Source organism: Lissotriton vulgaris, chromosome 5, assembly GCF_964263255.1.
Source record: "Lissotriton vulgaris chromosome 5, aLisVul1.2, whole genome shotgun sequence".
In the NCBI taxonomy this organism is placed as follows: Eukaryota; Metazoa; Chordata; class Amphibia; order Caudata; family Salamandridae; genus Lissotriton; species Lissotriton vulgaris.
The window spans coordinates 536901025-536921387 of NC_141693.1; the positions used below are offsets into that span (position 1 = coordinate 536901025).

The following is a 20363-nucleotide window of genomic DNA, read 5'->3' on the forward strand; positions in this document are numbered from 1 at the left end:
CCCCAAAGCAGGAACCAAACCCAGGATGTCCCAGATGCTACGGAAGATCATGCAAGACCTGGGGGCTCATGTGTGGTGGGAAACAAAACTAGTTACTTACCTGTAATAATAGTTTTGCAGCATAGACTCTAGATGCACTGTTTGTGAATCTATAAGAGGTCTATGCTGCAAAACCCACCCTACACTTCCACTTTTTACATGTCATTCCCTTACACATGGAACACAAAGCAGGCTGGATAGGGTTCTGGTGTCGGGTGTACCTGCATTTCCGGAGGTCGAAGTGACCCACCTGGCGCGCTTTTTGTCAGATCATTCCCTGGTACGATGCTTGGTGAGGTGGGGATCGCCCATATTGGGTTTGAGGCATTTGAGATTCCCGCCAGACCGGTTGGAGGATGAGGTGGGGACGGTGTCCTTATCCAAGACAATATCAGATTATTTGATGAACTGGGGTGGTCCCACTGGGAGGGCCACTGAGTAGGAGGCCTTAAAGGCAGTGGCCCGTGAGGAGAGTATGGGATAGGTGTGCGGGGGAAGGTGGCAGTTGCTTGGAGACCTAGAGAACAAGGAGAACGTTTTAATTGACCTGCAGACTGGGAGTCCATCCGAACTGGAGGTGGGTGAGAGGGAAAGGCGACAGCAAGAGCTTATAGCAGACATATGGGACAGGCTGGATAAGGACTCCCTGACGAGTTACCCACAAAGATTACACAACGAGGGTGACAAATCAGGTCGCCTGCTAAAATGAATCCTACAAAAGGAGCAGGCACTCCCATCAGTCACCGCTCTGAAGGCTGAGGGTGGGACTATTGTACACTCCAGGGCTGGGAAACTAGAGGTGTTCCAATGTCACCTACAGAAGGTTTATACTTCAGAACCAGGAGTGACAGCAGAGAAGTACATCCCCCATGGTCGAGGGTTTGGCACTACCGCAGCTCACGCACACCATAGTAGAGGAGCTAGATGCCAAAATTACCACTAACGAAGTATTGGAGGTACTTCAGGCCATGCCCGGGACCAAGACCCCTGGGGCAGATGGTTTCCCGGTGACTTTTCTCCCAGCCTACTCTAAACAGCTTGTACAACCGTGTTGCAGGTTAGAGAGGAGTCGTTTGAGGCGGGGATTTTGTTCCAGTCGATGCGCAAAGGGGACATTATTATGCTGCTAAAGCCTGGGGGGAGTGACCTGGACCCTTCCTCATATCGACCTCTAACTATGATAAACTCAGACGTTGAGATAGGTCCTGGCCGCTAGGCTGGCACCCCCACATGGAACACCTAGTCCACGAAGACCAGTGTGGTTTCATACCTACCCGAAACACGGGCATGAATATTAGGAGACTAAAACACGTTTTGCATGAACCATGGCAAAACCATGACAAACTAGCCTTGATCTCCATGGACTTGAAAGGCTTTTGACTCCGTGGATTGGGGCCATCTGTTGGAGGTGCTCAGGTTGGCTGGCGTTGGTCCACGGTCCAAAAGATGGGTATAGATCTTGTACACAGCGCCAGGGTTTTGGTGGGGCACAGCAGTTGAGCAAGTGGCAACTGGGGAGGGTGAAGAGACAGGGCTGCCCGCTCTCTCCACTTTTGTTTGTATTGACAATATGAGTCCTTGGGCACCTGGGTCACTGGGGTATTAAAAAAAAAAAAAAAATTCGGTAAAACTTCCCATATTTTATCATTGTATGCGGACTACATATTATTCTATATCTCCTCGCCACAAAGGCTGTTCCAGGGCTCTTACAGGTGTAGGAAGAATTCGTTGGATGATTTGGATTGTGACTCGATCCAAAATCTTTGCTATTCCCTCTGGCCCGCCAGGCTGGCTGCTCTGCGGATTCTCTTCCTAGTGTGGGATTTACGCTGGGAGACGGACCATTTCAGGTACCTGGGCATGCAGGAGGCCGGCAAGGATTTGCGGATATTGTAACTCAACATCCATAAGACTGTAGATGCATTGAAGGGGGTCGGTGGACTATTGGAGCACTCTCCCGCTCTCCCTTATGGGTAGGTTGGCAATAGCCAAGATGGTGGTATAGCCCCGCTGTCTCTATTGGTTACGGAACACCCTGTGCTACATCCCTAGGCGAAAATTCGGGGGCCTGGACTCTATACTGATAGACCTGTACTGAGCTGGTCGTCGCAGTGGAGTGGCGCTCATAACATTGAATTGTACATATGAGGGGGGTGGTCTGGAGGCATCTAGAATTAAGCTTTATTGCTATGCCGCCCAAGTACAGCAAGCGGCAAGATAGTTTGCCGAGGGGGACAACTGGGGAAAAAAGGCTGCTCCAGGATAGAGTGCAGGCTACTGACCTGCCATCCCTCCTCTTGCAGGGAGCGGGCACACACGTTGCGGTTCCACATGTGGTCAGGCAGACTACGCTTATCTGGCAAATATTTGTGGAGCCAATTTTGAAAAGCACCCAGTTTCATCTGGAATTGTCTGTATGGGACATAGCACCGGTCAGGAGGGTAATGTCTATTATGTCATAGAACGCGTGGCACGAGGAGGGATGTGGCATGCTTGTGGATTTGTTCCCGGGCGAGAACTTTTTACGTTTGAGCGAGCCTGCAACTATTTTGGACTGGGGCAATATCTACAGTACACTGCTGTAGCCAACATTTTTAAAGAAATGCGGCCCACGTGTCCGGCTATCCCACAGCTCACGCAGACACTGGACATCCTACTCACGTGCGGGGCAGGAAGACGCATCATATCACTACTGTGTAGGGCTATGAGGGAAGACGCTAGCACTCCTCCCCACCCCCCACCCCTGGGTGTTTGCCACCGGGAACACAGATATGGTCAGGTCTGGAGACGCCCCTGGAGGATCAGGATTGGAGGGTGGTGGGCTCTCTTACGCACATGGGCTCCTTTAACGCCTGATTCCGGTTAATTCACTACAATTACTTGCACCACACATACATGACCCCGGAGAGACTACATAGTTTGGCCCCAATAGGTCCTACTTGTGCCCAAGATGCCACAAGGAAAGGGCTTATTTCCTGTACCTGGCCTGGGAGTGCCCGATGTCAGGGGCTTCTGGATGGAGGTGGTGGAGCAAATTAAAGGTAGCGAGAATGGTGGAGAGCAGTTGACGCCCACTTAGTGCCTATTACGGTTAATACGGAATCTAAAAAGCAAAGTAAGATAGTATATATCCTCCAGCAATTACTATTGGTGCTAGCAAGATGTAGAATTCCTATTTCGTGGATAGGGGTGCGGCCTCCCGAGGTCACCGCATGGATACGTGACGAGTGAGAATGGACATTAGCGGAGGAAGTTCACATGAAGGAGTCGCAGAGAAGAAAAATAAGAGGATGATTTAAGACTGGAGGGAGCTCTGCTGTGATTTACTGGCCTTTGGCCTGCAGTCTGGTTCAGAAAGCCCAGTGGGAGAGAGCAGCCAGGCAGGTAGCGAAGGGGAGGCGGATTTAATAGGACTGTTATACTGGATTGTTGCTTTTGGAAGGGAGGATCCAGAGGAAGGACTGATCTCTTGAACTGTACCACATTATCACATGACTACATGATTCTTCTTTGCTGGTATTGGTTGTGCATCTGTATTTTGTTACTGTGTAAAACTAAGGAAAATGCTTCTTACCCAGTATGCATCTGTTCTTGGCATGTAGAGCTGTAGATTCACATGCTTTACATAGCCTTCCATCTAGTGTTGGCTCCGGATGTTTGCACTTTGTTTTTCTTCAAAGAAGTCTTTCGGGTCACAAGGCCGGTGACTACTCCTATTGGTAATAGTGCACATGGGCATAGACTCCATTGTTCGAGTGTTTTCCAGCAGAGGGTGATCATGGAGTTAGTAAGAGTAAGAGTAGTAGAATAGAGATGTCCTTGTGTATGTATCCAAGTAAGATATCACAGAACAGGTATAGGTACCAGGGGAGGTGGGTGGGGCATGTGAATTTACAGCTCTAGATGCATACTGAGTAAGTAGCATTTCCTGTTCGAGGAATGTGAGCTGTAGATAACATGCTTTGCATAGACTAAAAAGCAGTAATCTCTCAAAGCGGTGGCTAACCTGTAGCTGTTGCAGAGGTTTGAAAGAGTGTACAGAGAACTGGCTGGCCCACACCAGCTTGCGGTCTTGCTAACACATCTACACAATAGTGCCTTGTGAATGTGTGAGGTGTACGCTGTAATGCAGTAAACAGCAAATGATGTTTTGAACTGAAGCATCAAGCAGGTTGATTTGATTGTTATTACAATAAATAAACAGTTTCCACTTTGTTGCATAAAAAGCTCTTGTAAGGCATCTAGCCTCTTTGATAATGTCCATGCAGTCTGGCGGAAGATTAAGGTAGCCAAACTCCATGACTTCAGGTTCCAGATCGCAAGGTTGAGATGACCGGGATCTGTGTGCCTTCTCTCCACGGCTCTGTGTGAGGAGATTGGTTGCAAGATGTAGTTTTTGGTGAGTGACTACGCAGAGCTCCAACCACGGTTGACGAGCACATGTGGGAGCAACTAGGATTAGTGTCAGGGATGACAGTCTGAGCTTCCAAACCACTAGTGGAATGAGTGGGAGAGGCGAAAAGCATAGGCAAATATCCCTGACCAGTTCATCCATAGTGCATTGCCTTTAGACAATGGATGTGGATACCTGGAGACGAAGCTAGGGCATTTTGTGTTTGTGTGTGGTGAACAGGTCTACCTGTGAGGTGATTGTATTCCAGACGGGTAGAAATTGGGAGAGACTTCCCCCGACAGGAGTAGAATGATCGGGGTAGAGGAGGGAAGTCACTGCTTGGTGTTTGCAGGGGGGAGCGCGTGTTGAGTTGCCTCTACCTCTTCCCTTGCTATTGTTCCCTCTAAAGCCTCTTCTAAAGTAATCTCTTGAAGAGGGTGACTGATTATTGCCCTTGTAACCAGAGAAGGGATTCTCTGAGGTAGTGGTTTTGGAGCCTCCCCTGTAAAAGGAGCGACGAAAAGATCCCCTATAGGAAGGGAGTTGTAAAGCTCCCATGGATTTTGCGACCTTAGTATCTTTTTTCATCTTCAAGAAGAGTCCACTGTAGGACCGAAGAGGTGCTCTTTGTCAAAGTGTTGGTTTAAGACAGAGGTTTGAACTTCAGATTTGAACCCTGAAATTCTGAGCCAAGCATGTCTGCTTAATAATACACTAGTGTTGACTGAACGGGCTGCTGTATCTGCTGCGTCCAAGGCACACCTAATAGAAATGTTAGTGATTAATTTGCCCTCCTGAATTAAGTCTTTGGCTCTAGTTTTGTGCTCATCTGGTAAAAACTGTATTAATTTCTTTAGCTCATCATAGTGAGCTCCATCGTAACGAGCTAAAAGAGCCTGCGAATTTGCAATTTACCAGTGATTGGCTGCTTGCAATGCTATTCTCTTGCCTGAGGCATCAATTAATTTGGACTCCTTAAGAAGAGGTGCATCACCTGTATTTTGAAAGCTTACTCGTTTACGAGCATTGGAGACAACAAGTGAGTCTAATGGAAGTTGACCCTTAATGTAAGTGGGATCAGTAGGTACTGGCTTACATTTTTTCTTAATCTTGGGCGTGATCATTCTTGCTCGCACAGGGTCCTACTGATCCAGGGGCACCATTCAATTATCATGATCCCAGGGCTGAAGAACCTGCACAATTAACATTTTGAACTTCTCTTTTCAGAGGAAGGATTACAAGATTCTGAGACCCAGAATCAGGTGCAAGCCCCACGTTTCTGGGTAACTGGGAAGTAAAAGGACCAACACCTAAGATCCCCCTGCTTCAAGGGATACAAGTAGATCCACCACTCCAAGTAATATCAACACCTCCCTGGAGAATATTTAAGCATGATCTTCAGAAACCTGTGCGAGAACGGAGGGTACATGAGGAGCAGCATCTAATAAGGGTACAGCATAACAAACTTAGATTTTGAAAATCCACTGTCTGAGAGGATCGAACAAAGTAATACAAAATGCGAAGTCTGATCCCCCCCCCACTGGTCAGACATTTTACAAAAAAAAAAAAATGAAAGCAGTTGCAGCATGGACAGGCAAAGAGCAAATCAGTAAGAAAAAGCATTTCCAAGAAGGAATGTCTTTTGAAAATTCAGTGGAGTGCATCTATGCATGAGACAATTCAAACTTTAGTTTTGGTGGCGGAAGCTCACACACACCGCCACACAATTCTTTGTAAAGTACTTAAACTGATCGGAGTTCTGCCCTAACTGGCTGGTGTTGTAGAGGATGGGGAAAAAAGGAGATTACGTCAAGTGTGCATGGGTGGCACTTATACACAGCCACGTGTCCGGTCAGCAACAGACAGGCTCTAGCATTGGTGGAGACCAATTGTGCCACCTGCCAGCATTCAGGAGCTATTGAAAGGTTTATTTCCAGATCCAGCCTGGTGCCTGGCATCTTCAAAAGGTGAGGAAGTATCCATCAGAAATTCTGAGCAGGAACTACTTCCGTCCAACAATTTAAACACTGTAGGGGCTAAAAGCTAATCGTCTGGGATGAGCGGAGGAACAGACATTAAGCTTGTCAAACCAAGTTCATTACAATGTGAAATTTTAGATTTTTATATTCAGAATTAACTATAGTCATAAAGTTCTAGGATCACTTTGACTGAATTATTTGGGAACAAATCAGGAGTAAGATTTTTCCAAGACAACTGAAATAAATATAATTAGTTGCATGCAGTCTGCTTAAAGTGCAAGGACTTTACTTACGTGGGAAAACGTGAACTTTTGGACCATCTGCGTATAACCCTTGTCGCTCAGTCGGATAGCCAATGAGTTACTGGGTGCTTTTAGCAGAACACAGGTGGAGTCTTCAATCTGCACACAATCCTGGAAGAAGTAGGCAAAATAAAATGTAACTGGTGTGGTGTAAAGTGCTTCCAATTCAATGATCACATGCCCAACATTAAGTGTTACTGCGCTCACCAGTTTCTAAAGAGGAATCTTTCTTTTCCCACTGAAATGACCACCTAATCCTCCACACTCAACATAATCACCGTTTCCAGCTCCGCTCTCAAACGAAGTAGCAAGGCCAAGAGCATAGAGCTCAATTTCCAACCAAAAGTTGATTCTTCGTGTCAGGGATGTTAGTCTTCTCCTGAACTCAGAAATCAGTGGCAATGTCCCCACACGTTTAGCCAAGCGTTTGCAGTAAATTATATCAAACGTAGAGTTTCCTGATGGGTTATTAACGTTATGCCACGTAAGGTTTTTTGAAAATGTAAGAACAAGTGTGTTAGCCAGGAGGTAAATTCCCCAACAACCACTAATTCAGAGCGGTCAAGTGTCCCAGCAAATTATTAGAAACAGACTCAAAGCAGTCTGCAACTAGCAGTTTCATTCAACAATCAACTGTTCCCTTAGGTGGTATTAAGTTTAGTAGTTTATTTTTTTATGCTAGGTTTTTTATGTTATTGCTTTGTACAGTATCATCAGCTGTTAATCTCTGAAGTGAATTACTGTTGTCATGGTTGGACAGCAATGTCGAACATGGCGATTTGCTCCCCCACCTAGTAGGCAAAATAAACCAAATGGGGATGTACCAAAATTTGCACTTTACTATGTCGTAATCACAGCTGTATGATGTGCTGCATATATAAAATAAATCAAAATTATTTTTAAAAAAACACAAAAAAAAAAGAATCTACTTTTCCCTTGTAACAGACTCCGGAAACTGAACCCCTTATACACAGTCATACGATGGGCAGAAACGGTCATTTGGCTCTCCCCACATAATGGGCATGGAATTGGCCTTATGCATATTTCTTGTGAGTTCTTGTGCTGCCACAGATGGTCAAAGAATGAAGGGAGCCAAACGCTCTTCTTGCCTGCCCATGGGATTAAAGTTGGGGTATAATAGACGGGTTATAAAATGCTGGAGTTGGATTCTTCACACACACTTGGGGGCTAGAAACTACAAGGTAACTCCATGGCAAACAGAGGAGTGTCAGAATTGATCAGAGTTGTGGCCAATTACCTTGGTGACCTTATCTAATTTCCAAATCTAACAGAAATACACCTTTTCATGGGATTCTGGAAAAAGCAAAACATAACTATATACATTATATGAAGACTTTTTAGCAGAATAATATGCAGAGCGAGCTCAAAGGTTGTGTCACTTTGGCAGGGAGCAAGCCTTGTAGCTAACCTTTTACCTGTGCAGAAGATACCAAGGCATTTAGCGACTTCTGCAGAACCGCACCATGAGAAACCTACCATAAGAGGTCAGACCCATAACCTGGCGAAGGGCCCAAGGGCAGTCAAAGTGATTCTCTATCAGGACCTTAGTTTCTCTCCTTTAAAAAGTCAGGCCTGTGCGGTGCATTGGCTAAACACTAGTCAGCTGGTCATAATTCTCTAATTATTATACCAATTTAATAATGCTTGAAGATCACCAATAATTACAAAACTAATAATAAACCAATACAACATAACATTAAAAATAAATCTCTTGTGTTTTTAATGTTCTCAAAATAATGCAATTTTGAATCGTGGGTTTCTATACAACGCAGACTAAACTACACCCTTTGTTACTAAACATTTGCTTGGTATAGCGGATGGCACCAACCAGCTGGGGCTGCAATGATTGCTTGAGGCAAACTCCCATGACAGCAGCAAATCATAGGGAAAACTGGGGAACACCATGGAGCGTCCCGACAGGCAACCAGCAGTAAACCTCATGACAGCCTGCCTCAGGGTGGCTTACCAACTTCCCACACCAGCGACAATATTTTAGGAAGAACAGGATTCCCCAGTTCGCACATTGGCAAACAGACCCAGGCACAGCTAACACAGCATTTTAAAGGAACACAATATATGAGGGCTTCACCGGGGCAACCATCCACCGCAGTGTACAGGGTTACAAGCCTGATACCCAAGCCAGTGAAAGGGGACACAGTGAAAGAAAATTGACTTCTTTTTGCTTTTGTAAGAGCAGCTGGAAGGTCTGATTTGTTAAGTGAAGTAAAAAGAAAGAATGAGGGTGAGCAAAGAAGAATATTGAAAACTGGTTGGATACATTGTGTACTAGCATGCATAATCCTTAAAAAGCTCCCACAATGTGCTTCTGATCTATGGTTATATGAATTCTAAATTTAAGAGGCATTGAACGTATGGGGGTGACATGGTTGCAATATGGCGAGGGATTATATTTCAAGATGCAGGCCTACCTGAAATGGGACCATGGAGAGGTGTTGAATACGCATAAAAAACGGAGGAACTAGAAGAAATTAGCAAGCCAGAACAGCACTTTCACCAACAGCAAAAAAAACAGCAAGTAAAATGTACAAAGTACAGTGAGCCGAGAGCCCAGAGCCCAGAGAATCTGGGAACTGAAGGGTTACAACAGAACAAGAGGTGATAATGCCATATGCTGACAGTACGACAATGGGGAATGGTTCCTGGGAACCCATCAGGCAAGTTTAAGCACCTTTGCCACACATCCCTGCTGCAGAATATAACCAAGGTAAAGGAAACACAAGAAAGAAGGAACATAAGAAATGAGATACCAAACATCCCTGTGGCTCATAACACAACAGCTAACACCATTTTAAAAAACAGTTCAGAAATCTACTCGCCCACTCGCTGTGGAGAGTCAGATATTGTATCAGGTTGTGCTATTTTTAACACCTACTCCAATCTGGCGAGTGCACTTCGGCTGGAAAGAGTAGATGTTCTTTTCATTCAGAAAGTGAATGAGCAATAGATGCCTTTAAAACTATGTTTCATCTGGACACATTTGCTGTCTGTTCAAGGACAGTGATTAAATGTCAGTTTGTCTTTTTTACTAACTGTTTCTCATTGTATCCTTGAAAATGGTTTTTACTTTCTTTCTCTTATTACAGTCGGAGGTTTTTGTCAACTGAGCTGCCGGACAATCATTGGGAAACAAAAGTTTGTAAGAGGTCAGGTTTTTTTTTCTAACACTCAACGTGTTACAGCTTGTAAATGAATAGCATGTCAAAATATATCCGGAATTACGAGGGGGAAAAAAGTGGAATGCAAACAAAGACTTAAACAAGAGGAAAACAAAATCCAACCACTTTACCTGGTGATGTGCAATAACAATTATTTTCACAAACTTCATTTACAAACGTTGTACGCTGTATCGTTTTAGCTGTAAAATCACGTCAGTGGGAAATGATTAACCATTTCAGTGTTATATCTGCTGATTGCAAATAAGCGTGCTACCATTCATGCTTCAGGTATGTAGTTATTAAAAGTGATAATTAAACATGATTTAAAAAAACATTCCTGCCCCCGCCCTGATGACAATGCGGTTAATGAACTAAGAGGCAAGTCAGTGGTCACGTGTATCCTATATGTGGCTAGATTTGGATTGTATATGTAGCAACATGTTAGGCTGTTAAATCAAACAAGTGTTTTGTACCGCAGACATGCTGAACTCACATATTTTAAGGTGCTCTGAAATGTGATAAAATAGAAAATGGCAGCTAAGTGAATTAAAATATTTGCCCTGATCACGTAACTCGAAACCAGTTTATGAGTCAAGAGCATTACAATTTGTTAGAGCAGATGATTTAAGTCAGTACACCTGCAGGTCTAATAACATTATTCTGATTTTCCAAGTCCTGACTGGGAAAGGAACAACTAAACCTGCTTTAGCTCATGACCCAGTTAAACACAGGCTCAGACAGTACCTAAATGGTTTTTCGGGGGTTAACACAGGCGAACATACTCATGGCAGGATTTGAAGGTTTCACTATAAAATATGATGGTCCAGCAAAGAACAGAAACAGCTCAAAGAGCACCCTGTAGTGGTAAAATAGAAGATCAAGATAGAACTGCGAATGGGCAAGATACGCTATTCCATATGAAAACATTAAATGCAGAGGCATTTTTGGGAGTTCCACAGGCTTTGTTTTAGTCCAACATCATTGCGGTACCAAGTAACTTCATGAAAGATAGCATATTTGACAAAGTAAAGACACGTTGTATAAATCTAATTATTCTCCCATGTACATGTGTACAGACTGATCTAGACAGACTCATAGGAAAAGTTACGTTATAATGGCTTATAGAGCGCACGGCTGCCCCAGCAAAGGGGCGGAAGAAGAATGTTTTGACAGCTTTACGAAAAGGAAAATAGGACTTAACACTGTGGATAGAAGAAATAAGCGCATTCCAATGTTGAGGCCAACACCCGGAAGGAACGCCCTCCAGCACAGAGCCTCCTTACCTTAGGGACAGCCACAAGATTCTGTCCCATGACCGGAGTAGGCGGGGGGGGGGTATAAGAGGAGTGCAGATTGGCCAGGATAACAGGAGAAGAAAAATTCAAGATTTTAAACGTTACGCAGAGGGCCTTAAATTCTATAAGCTTGGCCACAGGCAGCCAATGGAGGCGACGGATGGCATTAGAAGTGGTAAGCTTGGCAGACCATATACATAATGTGTTGTAGCCCGAGTAATGCAATTGGCAGCTGTGAGAGCCAGCCAGAGCATTGGGAATGAGTCTGTGGAGGAGGCTGATAAAGATAGAACTTTCAAGAGGAGCAGTAATGCAGGGCTCAAGAAGATTTACTATCGGCAGTACAGAGAAAATGTTCCAGGCAACTGCTATTTAGAGATGCATTGGGGTCCTTTCCTGAAGAGCAGAAATTTAAACCCAGCCCCACCCCACCTTGGAAACACTATTTCCCCATGGTGGGGATATGGCACTCTGCTTAATGTGAGTGACCGCTAATACTAATGACATACACAACTACCTGAGAAATATGCCTTGGCTCTATAAGAAGGTAATCTGTTGAGAGGGGGGGAAGACTCCCGATTAGTACTTAGACAGGAGGCCTAAAGACACATTGCAGATATTAGCCAGACTTCGAAGACTGCAGTATTTGCCTGGGAGGGAAAGGTGGCCGACTGCATCTCATGACAGAATACAGTTTATTCATGAGAAAAGGAAGTGATCATGCTCTTACCAGTTCAATACAAAAATGAGATAGTGACAACTTAGGGATGAAAGATGCGGTTACTACGAAGAGTTATGTACTGAAATAAAAAATTAACCAATTTTTCTAAGTAACATGCATTGCTTGCCCCCTCCTAATTCTCTAACCCACCCTCCCCCAGTGAGCCTAGATCGATTTCAGGGTTTGACTTGTACAAGTCTGGTGCTTCACGTGATATTGTAGGACTCATGATGCTCTTATAAATTTGCTGACAAGTGCACCACCTTTTGATGGTTATGTGCTAATAAACCCAGTTAGTTAAAACGTGGTCTAGTACTAGGGGACCCCAATATCTATCATTACACTACCTTACGCAACAGTTACTTAGTGATCAGAAGCATCAGGGCTGCCAGTTTATATCTCTGGGCTACCCAGTCAAACTTTTTATATTCATGGATAGTCCTGGTGAATCTCCCTACCACTACAGCTTGATTGGCCAATTATTTTGTTAATTTTAGAAAATTATTCAAGACTTGCATATTCTTCCTGACATTTGGATAGTCCAATTCTCTTAAAGTCTCCTCCGATGGAGCTCGAAACCACGGTCAGACACCTTTAAGCCGCTTTCAACAATGGCTTTCAGGAATATTTTATTATTACACTTTCATATTTGGGATATACATAAATACAGAAAGTTATCGGTACACCACACCCTTGCTAGATGAAATACAGTTTCTACATCACCAATACTGCAAAGCACTATACTCCTGCCTGCAAATTGCAATATACAGCCACACCTCAAAGTGCTTGGAGGTGTCCAGAAGGTGGTTAACCTTGCTTTACAAAAACCATAATAAAATGATTTAAAATGAAAGGCAACACCTTATCTGCAAGTTTGGAGGAACATTAAGAAGCACACATTTGTTGACCAATTTGATTTAAGGAAGATCAGCAAATAAGAATGTTAGGTGGATAGAAATTTAAAACAGCCTAGCAGCAACTGTCAAAGTGTAATGGCCTACTAGAAAAACAGTCCAATAGTAGGTTTTTCATGTTATAAACAGTTCCTTTAAAGTTCATATTTGAGGAGTTATGAACACATATAGATCTCACTTATTTTTCTGTTAACATAGGTTCGCCCAACTTTATGAACAAACTACCCATATACAATCTCTTTGATCATTTTAATGAATTATTCACATACAGGCTATCAAAACGAAGTGGCAATCTACCAAATAGTAGGACACTGGAGCTTTTTAGAATTAGCAAAGCAACTAAGTTATTCTCACCAGCAGTGATATTTAACACCTTTGCTGCGTGTAAACATCCCTCCCCAGTGCTGCGCTGTCCATTGGAACCAGTGCTGAATGGACGTCCAATGGTCGTGCGCAGCACTGGGGAGGTAGCGCTGCTGACGACCGTTGGCTGTCAGCAGCACTTAAGGGGTTAAAGTTCGGCCCAAGGGCAGCTTGGGGCCCGCCTGATCTTTACATGCGGACCCAGGTAAAGGGCAGCACCGGGCTACTGTTTATTGGAGCGACCACTAATAATCAGGAAGCTGTTAAACAGGTAAACCTTTATTTACACACTAACTGCAGTAAAAGAAAAGTAGCAAATAAGGTGCGCTGCACCACTTAAGTGTATGAACACATTCATTTTTAAAGACATCTTGTAACAAACATAAAAATGTGATAAAGTTTCTACCAAAATCCAAAAACGTGTATCTAAGTAACATGTAGAAGCAATACACCTCAGTGCATCAGCTTATATCAGTGAATAGAGAAAAATATATTTATATTTTTTTCATCGCTCACTCACACCAGCCTTCCGTACACATGAACGGTGCCTGTCATAGCGGGGGTGCTCCAGCTTGTAAATCATAGCTCCAAACTGCCAATGGGTAATCTTACCCTACTCCACATAAGACAGCACTCACAGGGGGAGTTCCAACAATCTATTTACTTTTCGGAACTCTAGACGCATAACAGACGCGTTTCGGCTAATCGCCTTCTTCGACATTTTAGCACGAAACACCGGAGTTGCCATTGTTTAAAGCATATTTCGCGCTACTGCAAAGGTAATACAGTGGACGGACTAACGCGGCAAACCCCCACAATCTGGGCGCCGAAGTTCCACCATCTTTGAAGGTCAATACATTTAACATTACCGCATATATTATATACATAATGCGTGAAATCCCAACAGTAACATCTTTTACCTTGGAATAAATTCACTTTGTAATCAATACATTCAATCAAGCCCTGGATGAGCAATTTCATCTGTTACCATAAAAAGAAAAAATGTAACATCTGTAGCGCATAGCATATTTTGCCAATTCATACGGCGACTGGAGACAGCCACTTCATATTTTACCGAAACTCTTGGAACATTTTAAACTGGAGACAAGTTTTCACTCATTCAATACTGGAACATAACGAAACAATCCTCACATAGATCTGTCAAATGCAGGCAAAGACATATAAAGAAATCAGAGTATCATTAGGTCTCGTAGGCGTTAGCCGCGTGAAGCGCGGTCTCGCCAGAGACCTATTGTCAGCGAGTCTTCTTTCCAGGAGAGGAGACAGAAGCTGGCTGCGCACTCGCAATTGAGTGGGCCACGCGCACATGAACGCGCTCACTGTGGCCAGCTCCTGTCTCCTCTCCTGGAAAGCTGTACCACACAGCCACACCTCCCCTTGCATGCGCACAAACAGACACACACACACACGAGCGCACCTGCACACACGCGCACACACATACAGAGACCCCTCCGCCACACACACGAGCACACACACACGAGCACGTACACACGCGCACACACACACACGCGCACCCCCGCTCCCCCCCACAAGTAAGGCCCACTTACCGCCACTCCGGACTTCAGCCGCCAGCGTGGGGCTCTTCCATCGGGCATGGGAGCACCGAGTCACCAGCACTGCTTCTCTCCGTGGCACTCCGTGGGCGCGCTTCCGAAGACTGAAATCCCGCCCCACGGAAGGTTTCGGTTTCGCTCACGGCTTGTCAAGACCTTGCTACGGAGGGCTGCTGTAGGAGCACGGGACACTGAATCCTTCACAGGCAGCCATCAGGCTCTAACACCGAGCGCAAGAAACACAGGTACTTCCATCCGTCACCAATCGGATTAGGGGGGGTTGCCACTTGCCACCCATCTCTTTGTGATTAGCTTCTTCAGCGCATTCCTCCTCCTATGTGGCGGGTTAGCCCAGATACCTCCCCGAGTGTGCTCGTTCATCTCTGGCTTGCTGAGGGCAGACATGATTGCTTTTCGTGTGTCCACATGCCAAGTAATGCCTCCTGGCCTCCTCCCTAATGGAAATGTTTCCAGGGATCCTTTACAGAGGTTGAACTGTTCTACTCGTGCACGCCGGCCAGGGTGATTGCCCCATATCTTTTGATTCCCTCTCGTGTCTATGAACTAGGAGTCGGGCGGCCTAGTACAGCGTGCGATAGTTGCCCTTAAGAGGTCCTTCCACTTTTCAAGATTTTACAGCCTGGTGCCTGTATCTTCATTCCTTGACATCACACTGGACCTGATAAACTGTTTTGTAATCATGACCTCTACCCATGACTGACCATTCGCACCGGGCTTGTCTGTTGCACGAACAGTCCGTTTGATTGCTTTTTGCTCGTCACATTGTATCACCAGCTTGCAAGTGTCACCTTCCAATGAAGGCGCCCCCAGACGGGATCGGTCAGCCTGATGTGTTAAGCGGAGACCCCCTCACATTTTCAGCCCATTCACGCTATATGTGAGCAGCCAGTAGTAAATGCCCGATTTCTCCAGTGTATGTTTCTTTGCACTTTACCTATCCAGCATTTACATACCAGCATGACCACTCCCAGTGGCCGTGCTTCAGAGTGAATCTGACAGTATGGTACTACTAAGCGCCGCCACTCAGAGCAATTGTGCCTTTGTACAGGATACAGAGGTCAGTGCTTCTAAAGCATATCCACTCACACACACACAATGACTGTTCTAACTCGCTTGGTTACTTGTGCATGTCCGCATGATCTCTTCCAATGAATGTGCTTTTGCCCCAGATCTGGCAGCCCAAGCATGACCCCCCCCCCCCCGCCCACCATGCGTGTGATGCAAACACGACCCGATTGGCTGGTGCTGGAAAGCATGGATCCTCATACATGTCCTTTCATCTTCACAGTGAGTCTGTACTCTGTTCAACACGTTGCCTGTAAACTGTAGCAGCCCCCACCAACCGCCCCCCTACTCAATCTGTTCTCAGGTCTGGACCTGACACCATGGGTTCCTATCTCGTATCTCTTTGTCTTGCTTTCTCCTTCACTTGCCCGACTCCGTGGTGCCTTAAAATGGACCTTCGCACACCTGTCCCGTCAGCTTGTACCTGCTAGCCTGTAAGCATCAATCCGTTTCTGCTTTCCTCATCTCCTTGCATTTACAGCCAATGGCCTATGGACGTGAATCCTCTCTGTTTGACCATTCACCCTTTTTTCTGCCATCATGGTTTATATTCATTCAGTGGCCCTGGCTACTTGACCCTCCCTAAGACGATGTCCCCTCCTCTGTGAATGCAGAAAGCACGCAAGCCATGTTTTGGTATAGACATCTATTAAACCTGGTTAATTTCACCTCAGACAGGTAGCAGTAATGTCTATCATCTGGAGACAGAATGATGCGTCCATATTATAATGAAACGAGCACTTAGACCGCCCTTCACGATTCATGTTTTCTGCGTTATTCGTATGGACCTTTGTTTCCAGTCCGAGGTAGTAAGGTGTGCTCTTTATTAATATCTGTGCGGCTTGCAGGTCCTATTATTTTTTAAATCTTTGTGTTTCTCTTTAAGAAAAAAAAAAAAACGACATCTAACTCCATATCCCTTCGCCTCGTCCCGTGCTGTGTGCTGCTGTTCACCTCTGCATTTGGTTTTACACCCCCCTCCCCGATCACACCATCTCTGCTGCATGATTCTTTTCTTCAGGAGACCTCTCGGGCACCACCTTCCTGCCTATTGCACTGTTAACAGTCCGCATCCACTGCGCCTCGTTGATATTAGGATTATTTCACGTTTACAAATTCAGAACTTTTTTTCCCACATAAGGTATCCTTGCCAACTTTTAGTTGGCAACAAAATTCATGCAACACATTGTCATATACAATGCCAATAACTCAAACTTTAATGCTGAGAGACCTATTGCATTGCAAATGCTTGTTCATTTTTCAGTCCCCCAGGTGCACCGCTAATTCCTCACTACTATTGAGGCCATAGGGCATTTTGCTCTGTAAATCAAGGATATATCGTGACTCGAGACGTCTAAGACTTTGAATCCTATCGCCCCCTCTGGGATAAAGTGGTACCTGATCTACACATTAAGGTCAGTAAATCTGTCACGTTCATGGTGTTGGTTAAATTGTCGTGCAACAGGATATGACTCATCTGCATTTTCTATTGCCCTCAAATGTTCTAGAATGCAGAGTCCACAGGGACAAGTCAGACAAACAGCGTATGGAGTAATACACGTGAGGAACTTCGTTATTCTTTTCGGGGGTTTTAAACCAGGGATATGGTATGACAATACACATTTGCTCTTCCTGCAAGGGTAAAAAAACATTCAATGCTCCAAATGGGTACTTCTTCTCTACAGTGTTTTCAAAGCTATGGACCAAACTATCACAAAGAGATCTGGCTTTCCTGTATGGACAGTATGCTAGCAGTAAATGTGGAGGCCGGAGAAACAACTATCTGCCAAACTCAACTCCTAGCAGAACTTGAGGTTCCACAGATGGGTGGACACAGTCAATTTAAACCTAAGTCTGTCGTCCTACCACAAATGCTCGGTGGATATTTTTTCTGAATCAGTAATGAGGAATTGGCGGTGCATCTGGGGGGACTGAAAAATGATACTCTGATTTCTTTATATGTCTTTGCCTGCATTTGACAGATCTATGTGAGGATTGTTTCGTTATGTTCCAGTATTAAGAGTAAAAACTTGTTTCCAGTTTAAAATGTTCCGCTAGTTTCGGTAAAATATGAAGTGTCTGTCTCCAGTCGCCGTATGAATTGCCAAAATATGCTATGCGCTACAGATGTTACATTTTTTCTTTTTATGGTAACAGATGAAATTGCCCATCCAGGGCTTGATTGAATGTTTATTGATTACAAAGCTTAATTTATGCCAAGGTACAAGATGTTACTGTTGGGCTTTCACGCATTATGTATATAATATATGCTGTGATGTTAAATGTATTGACATTCAAAGATCGCGGAACTTCGGCACCCAGATTGTGGGGTTTTGCAATGTTAGTCCATCCACTGCGTCTGTTCCCCTTGCAGTAGCGTGAAATGTGCTTTAAAAAACAATGGCGACGCAAGTGTTCCGTGCTAAAACATCGAAGGTGATTAGCGGAAACGCGTCTGTTGTGAGTCCAGAGTTCCGAAAAATAAATAGATTGTTGGAACTCCCCCGGAGATTAGAGATTAGAGATGTTGGACCTGGGGGATACCAGATCACATAGGGTAGCCTGGCCCAGCGGTAGACAGTCAATTCCTAGAGACAAAAGTGTTACGCTTGCGTTCCACCCTTCAGTAACTCGGCATTCTTCCACACAAAAAAGACACTACACCAAAATTTGTAGGAAAAAACGTTCGGGTTTATAAAAATAATTTGCTCTCCTTCTCCTTTATATCATTTTCAATACGGTTACATTACACATTAAACATTGCTGCTACATTCTACTCCACGTTGGAGATGTTCAGTCACTTCTCAGTCTATATAAAATATGGACAAATAAGAGGGCTCTCAAGGAACCGCTATAAATGTTCAAGCATCCTCTGTACTTCCAAGAGAAGGTATTAACGGGTATTTCTCCTGCTGCACAAAAGGTCAACAGTTATTAAACAAACTGACTTTATCGAAGGCTTTCTCCTTCACCCCTGTCATAGAAGAGTTAAACACCAACACAGTCGATAAAAGCCTTCATATAAGCTATGGGGTTTAGAGGCACTTGTAGATGTCTCAAGGGCTTCCTGGGTTAACTATTCACTCCTCCAAGTAGGAAAAAGGGAAGGAACCACTCCTCGGGGCCCCGGTCAGTAGATCCCTGCTCTTTGAATACCCCCAGCTCGCTCCTTACTTCAAGTGTTGGGCCACTGCGACCAATGTCTCGGATCTCCGGGGGGAACCAGCAGTACCTGCAGGATCTTGACCGCTCTCAGCCCAACCTCGCCCACAGGACCAGCCATCCGGTCACAGAGCTGGCGACGTGGGTAGGCTGCGCGGACTGAGGAGATTCGGCGTTCGCACCACGCTCACTTCCTCACCGTGCGCTGCCTCCGCCTTTCTTGGTGTAAAGCGGCACTTCTGGGCAAGCGCTGGGGATCAGTGACTCCACGTCTGAGCCCGTTCAGCTCCGGCAGATCTCCTGTCGTCGCTCCGCCCCTCTCTAGGACTAGCGTTCGCTCCGCCGAGCCTGCGCAGTTCTGGGATGGCACTTTTACCTCACTGTGTCCTAACACTCCTTTCGCTGGCCCAGGCAGTATTAAGGCTGCTTCCACCTCACAGTCACACCACCCGCTGGTACCGCCCCAGTCACTTGGACCAAGTCTCCACTCCCGGATGAACCGTTACTCTCAACTCGGCAGTCTTTACCTCGGGTACAGGGAGGGGGGGGGGGGGGGGGGGGGGGTATTAGTATGCAGGGTGGAGCAAATAGGGCCTCAGTTCAAAGCAGTGAACCAAAGGGAAGGGCAAAAGAACTCGGCTACTCAGCTTTGGTCCTTTCTTCTTTCTGGATAAACTCTTTCAGAGTCTCTATTAAGGCTCTCCCACTGGGCAATGGACAGAACTATCTTCCGGTTCAGTCTCCCTCGACCACTCCTATTCCTTTCTCTAGGTTTTGGTTGGGTCAGGTGCCCAGGGTCATCAGGAACACAACGTGGCAGGGCCAGGTCAGTAGCTACAAGGGGAGAAGGGTGGTGAAGCAGTAAGGAAGCAACCCGACAGTGGGAGGTCAACCCTCTGGATATCCTACCCCCGCCTTATGCTACAGCCTGTACTCCAGCTGACACTCTCTGTAAGACAAAATCGCTGCTCTGCAGCTGACCTTTTATAGGCTAGCCTCAGAAGGTCCAGAAGGGACCAGAAGGTTCTGGAAGGTCCCTATTCTAACCTATGGGTCCTGTCCTGAGGTGACCGTTATGGCAGTCACTGACCACCATTTTAGGCAGCTAGGTCTCAAGAAAAAGACTATGAGGGCAAAGAGCACCTAACCCCTAGGTCAACACCTGAAAACCCAGTGGACATAAAAATTAAAGGTTTTGAGGGGCAAAAAGGGGACAAAAATAAATAAATAATTAGGAGGGACTACCCAAAGGGCAGACAGGTCTAACGATAGAATATATATATATATATATATATATATATATATATATATATATATATATATATATATATATATATA

The 20363-nt window shown here is 45.1% G+C and overlaps 1 protein-coding gene across 1 annotated transcript in view; it reads right to left on the reverse strand.

Moving 5' to 3' along the window:
* KIF20B (kinesin family member 20B) overlaps positions 1-20363 on the reverse strand; it is an 870233-nt gene that overhangs the window by 787771 nt on the left and 62099 nt on the right. The window contains exon 4 of the mRNA XM_086921981.1: positions 6705-6824. Coding sequence (XP_086778107.1) covers positions 6705-6824 — 120 coding nt within the window. The remainder of the gene's footprint in view (positions 1-6704; positions 6825-20363) is intronic.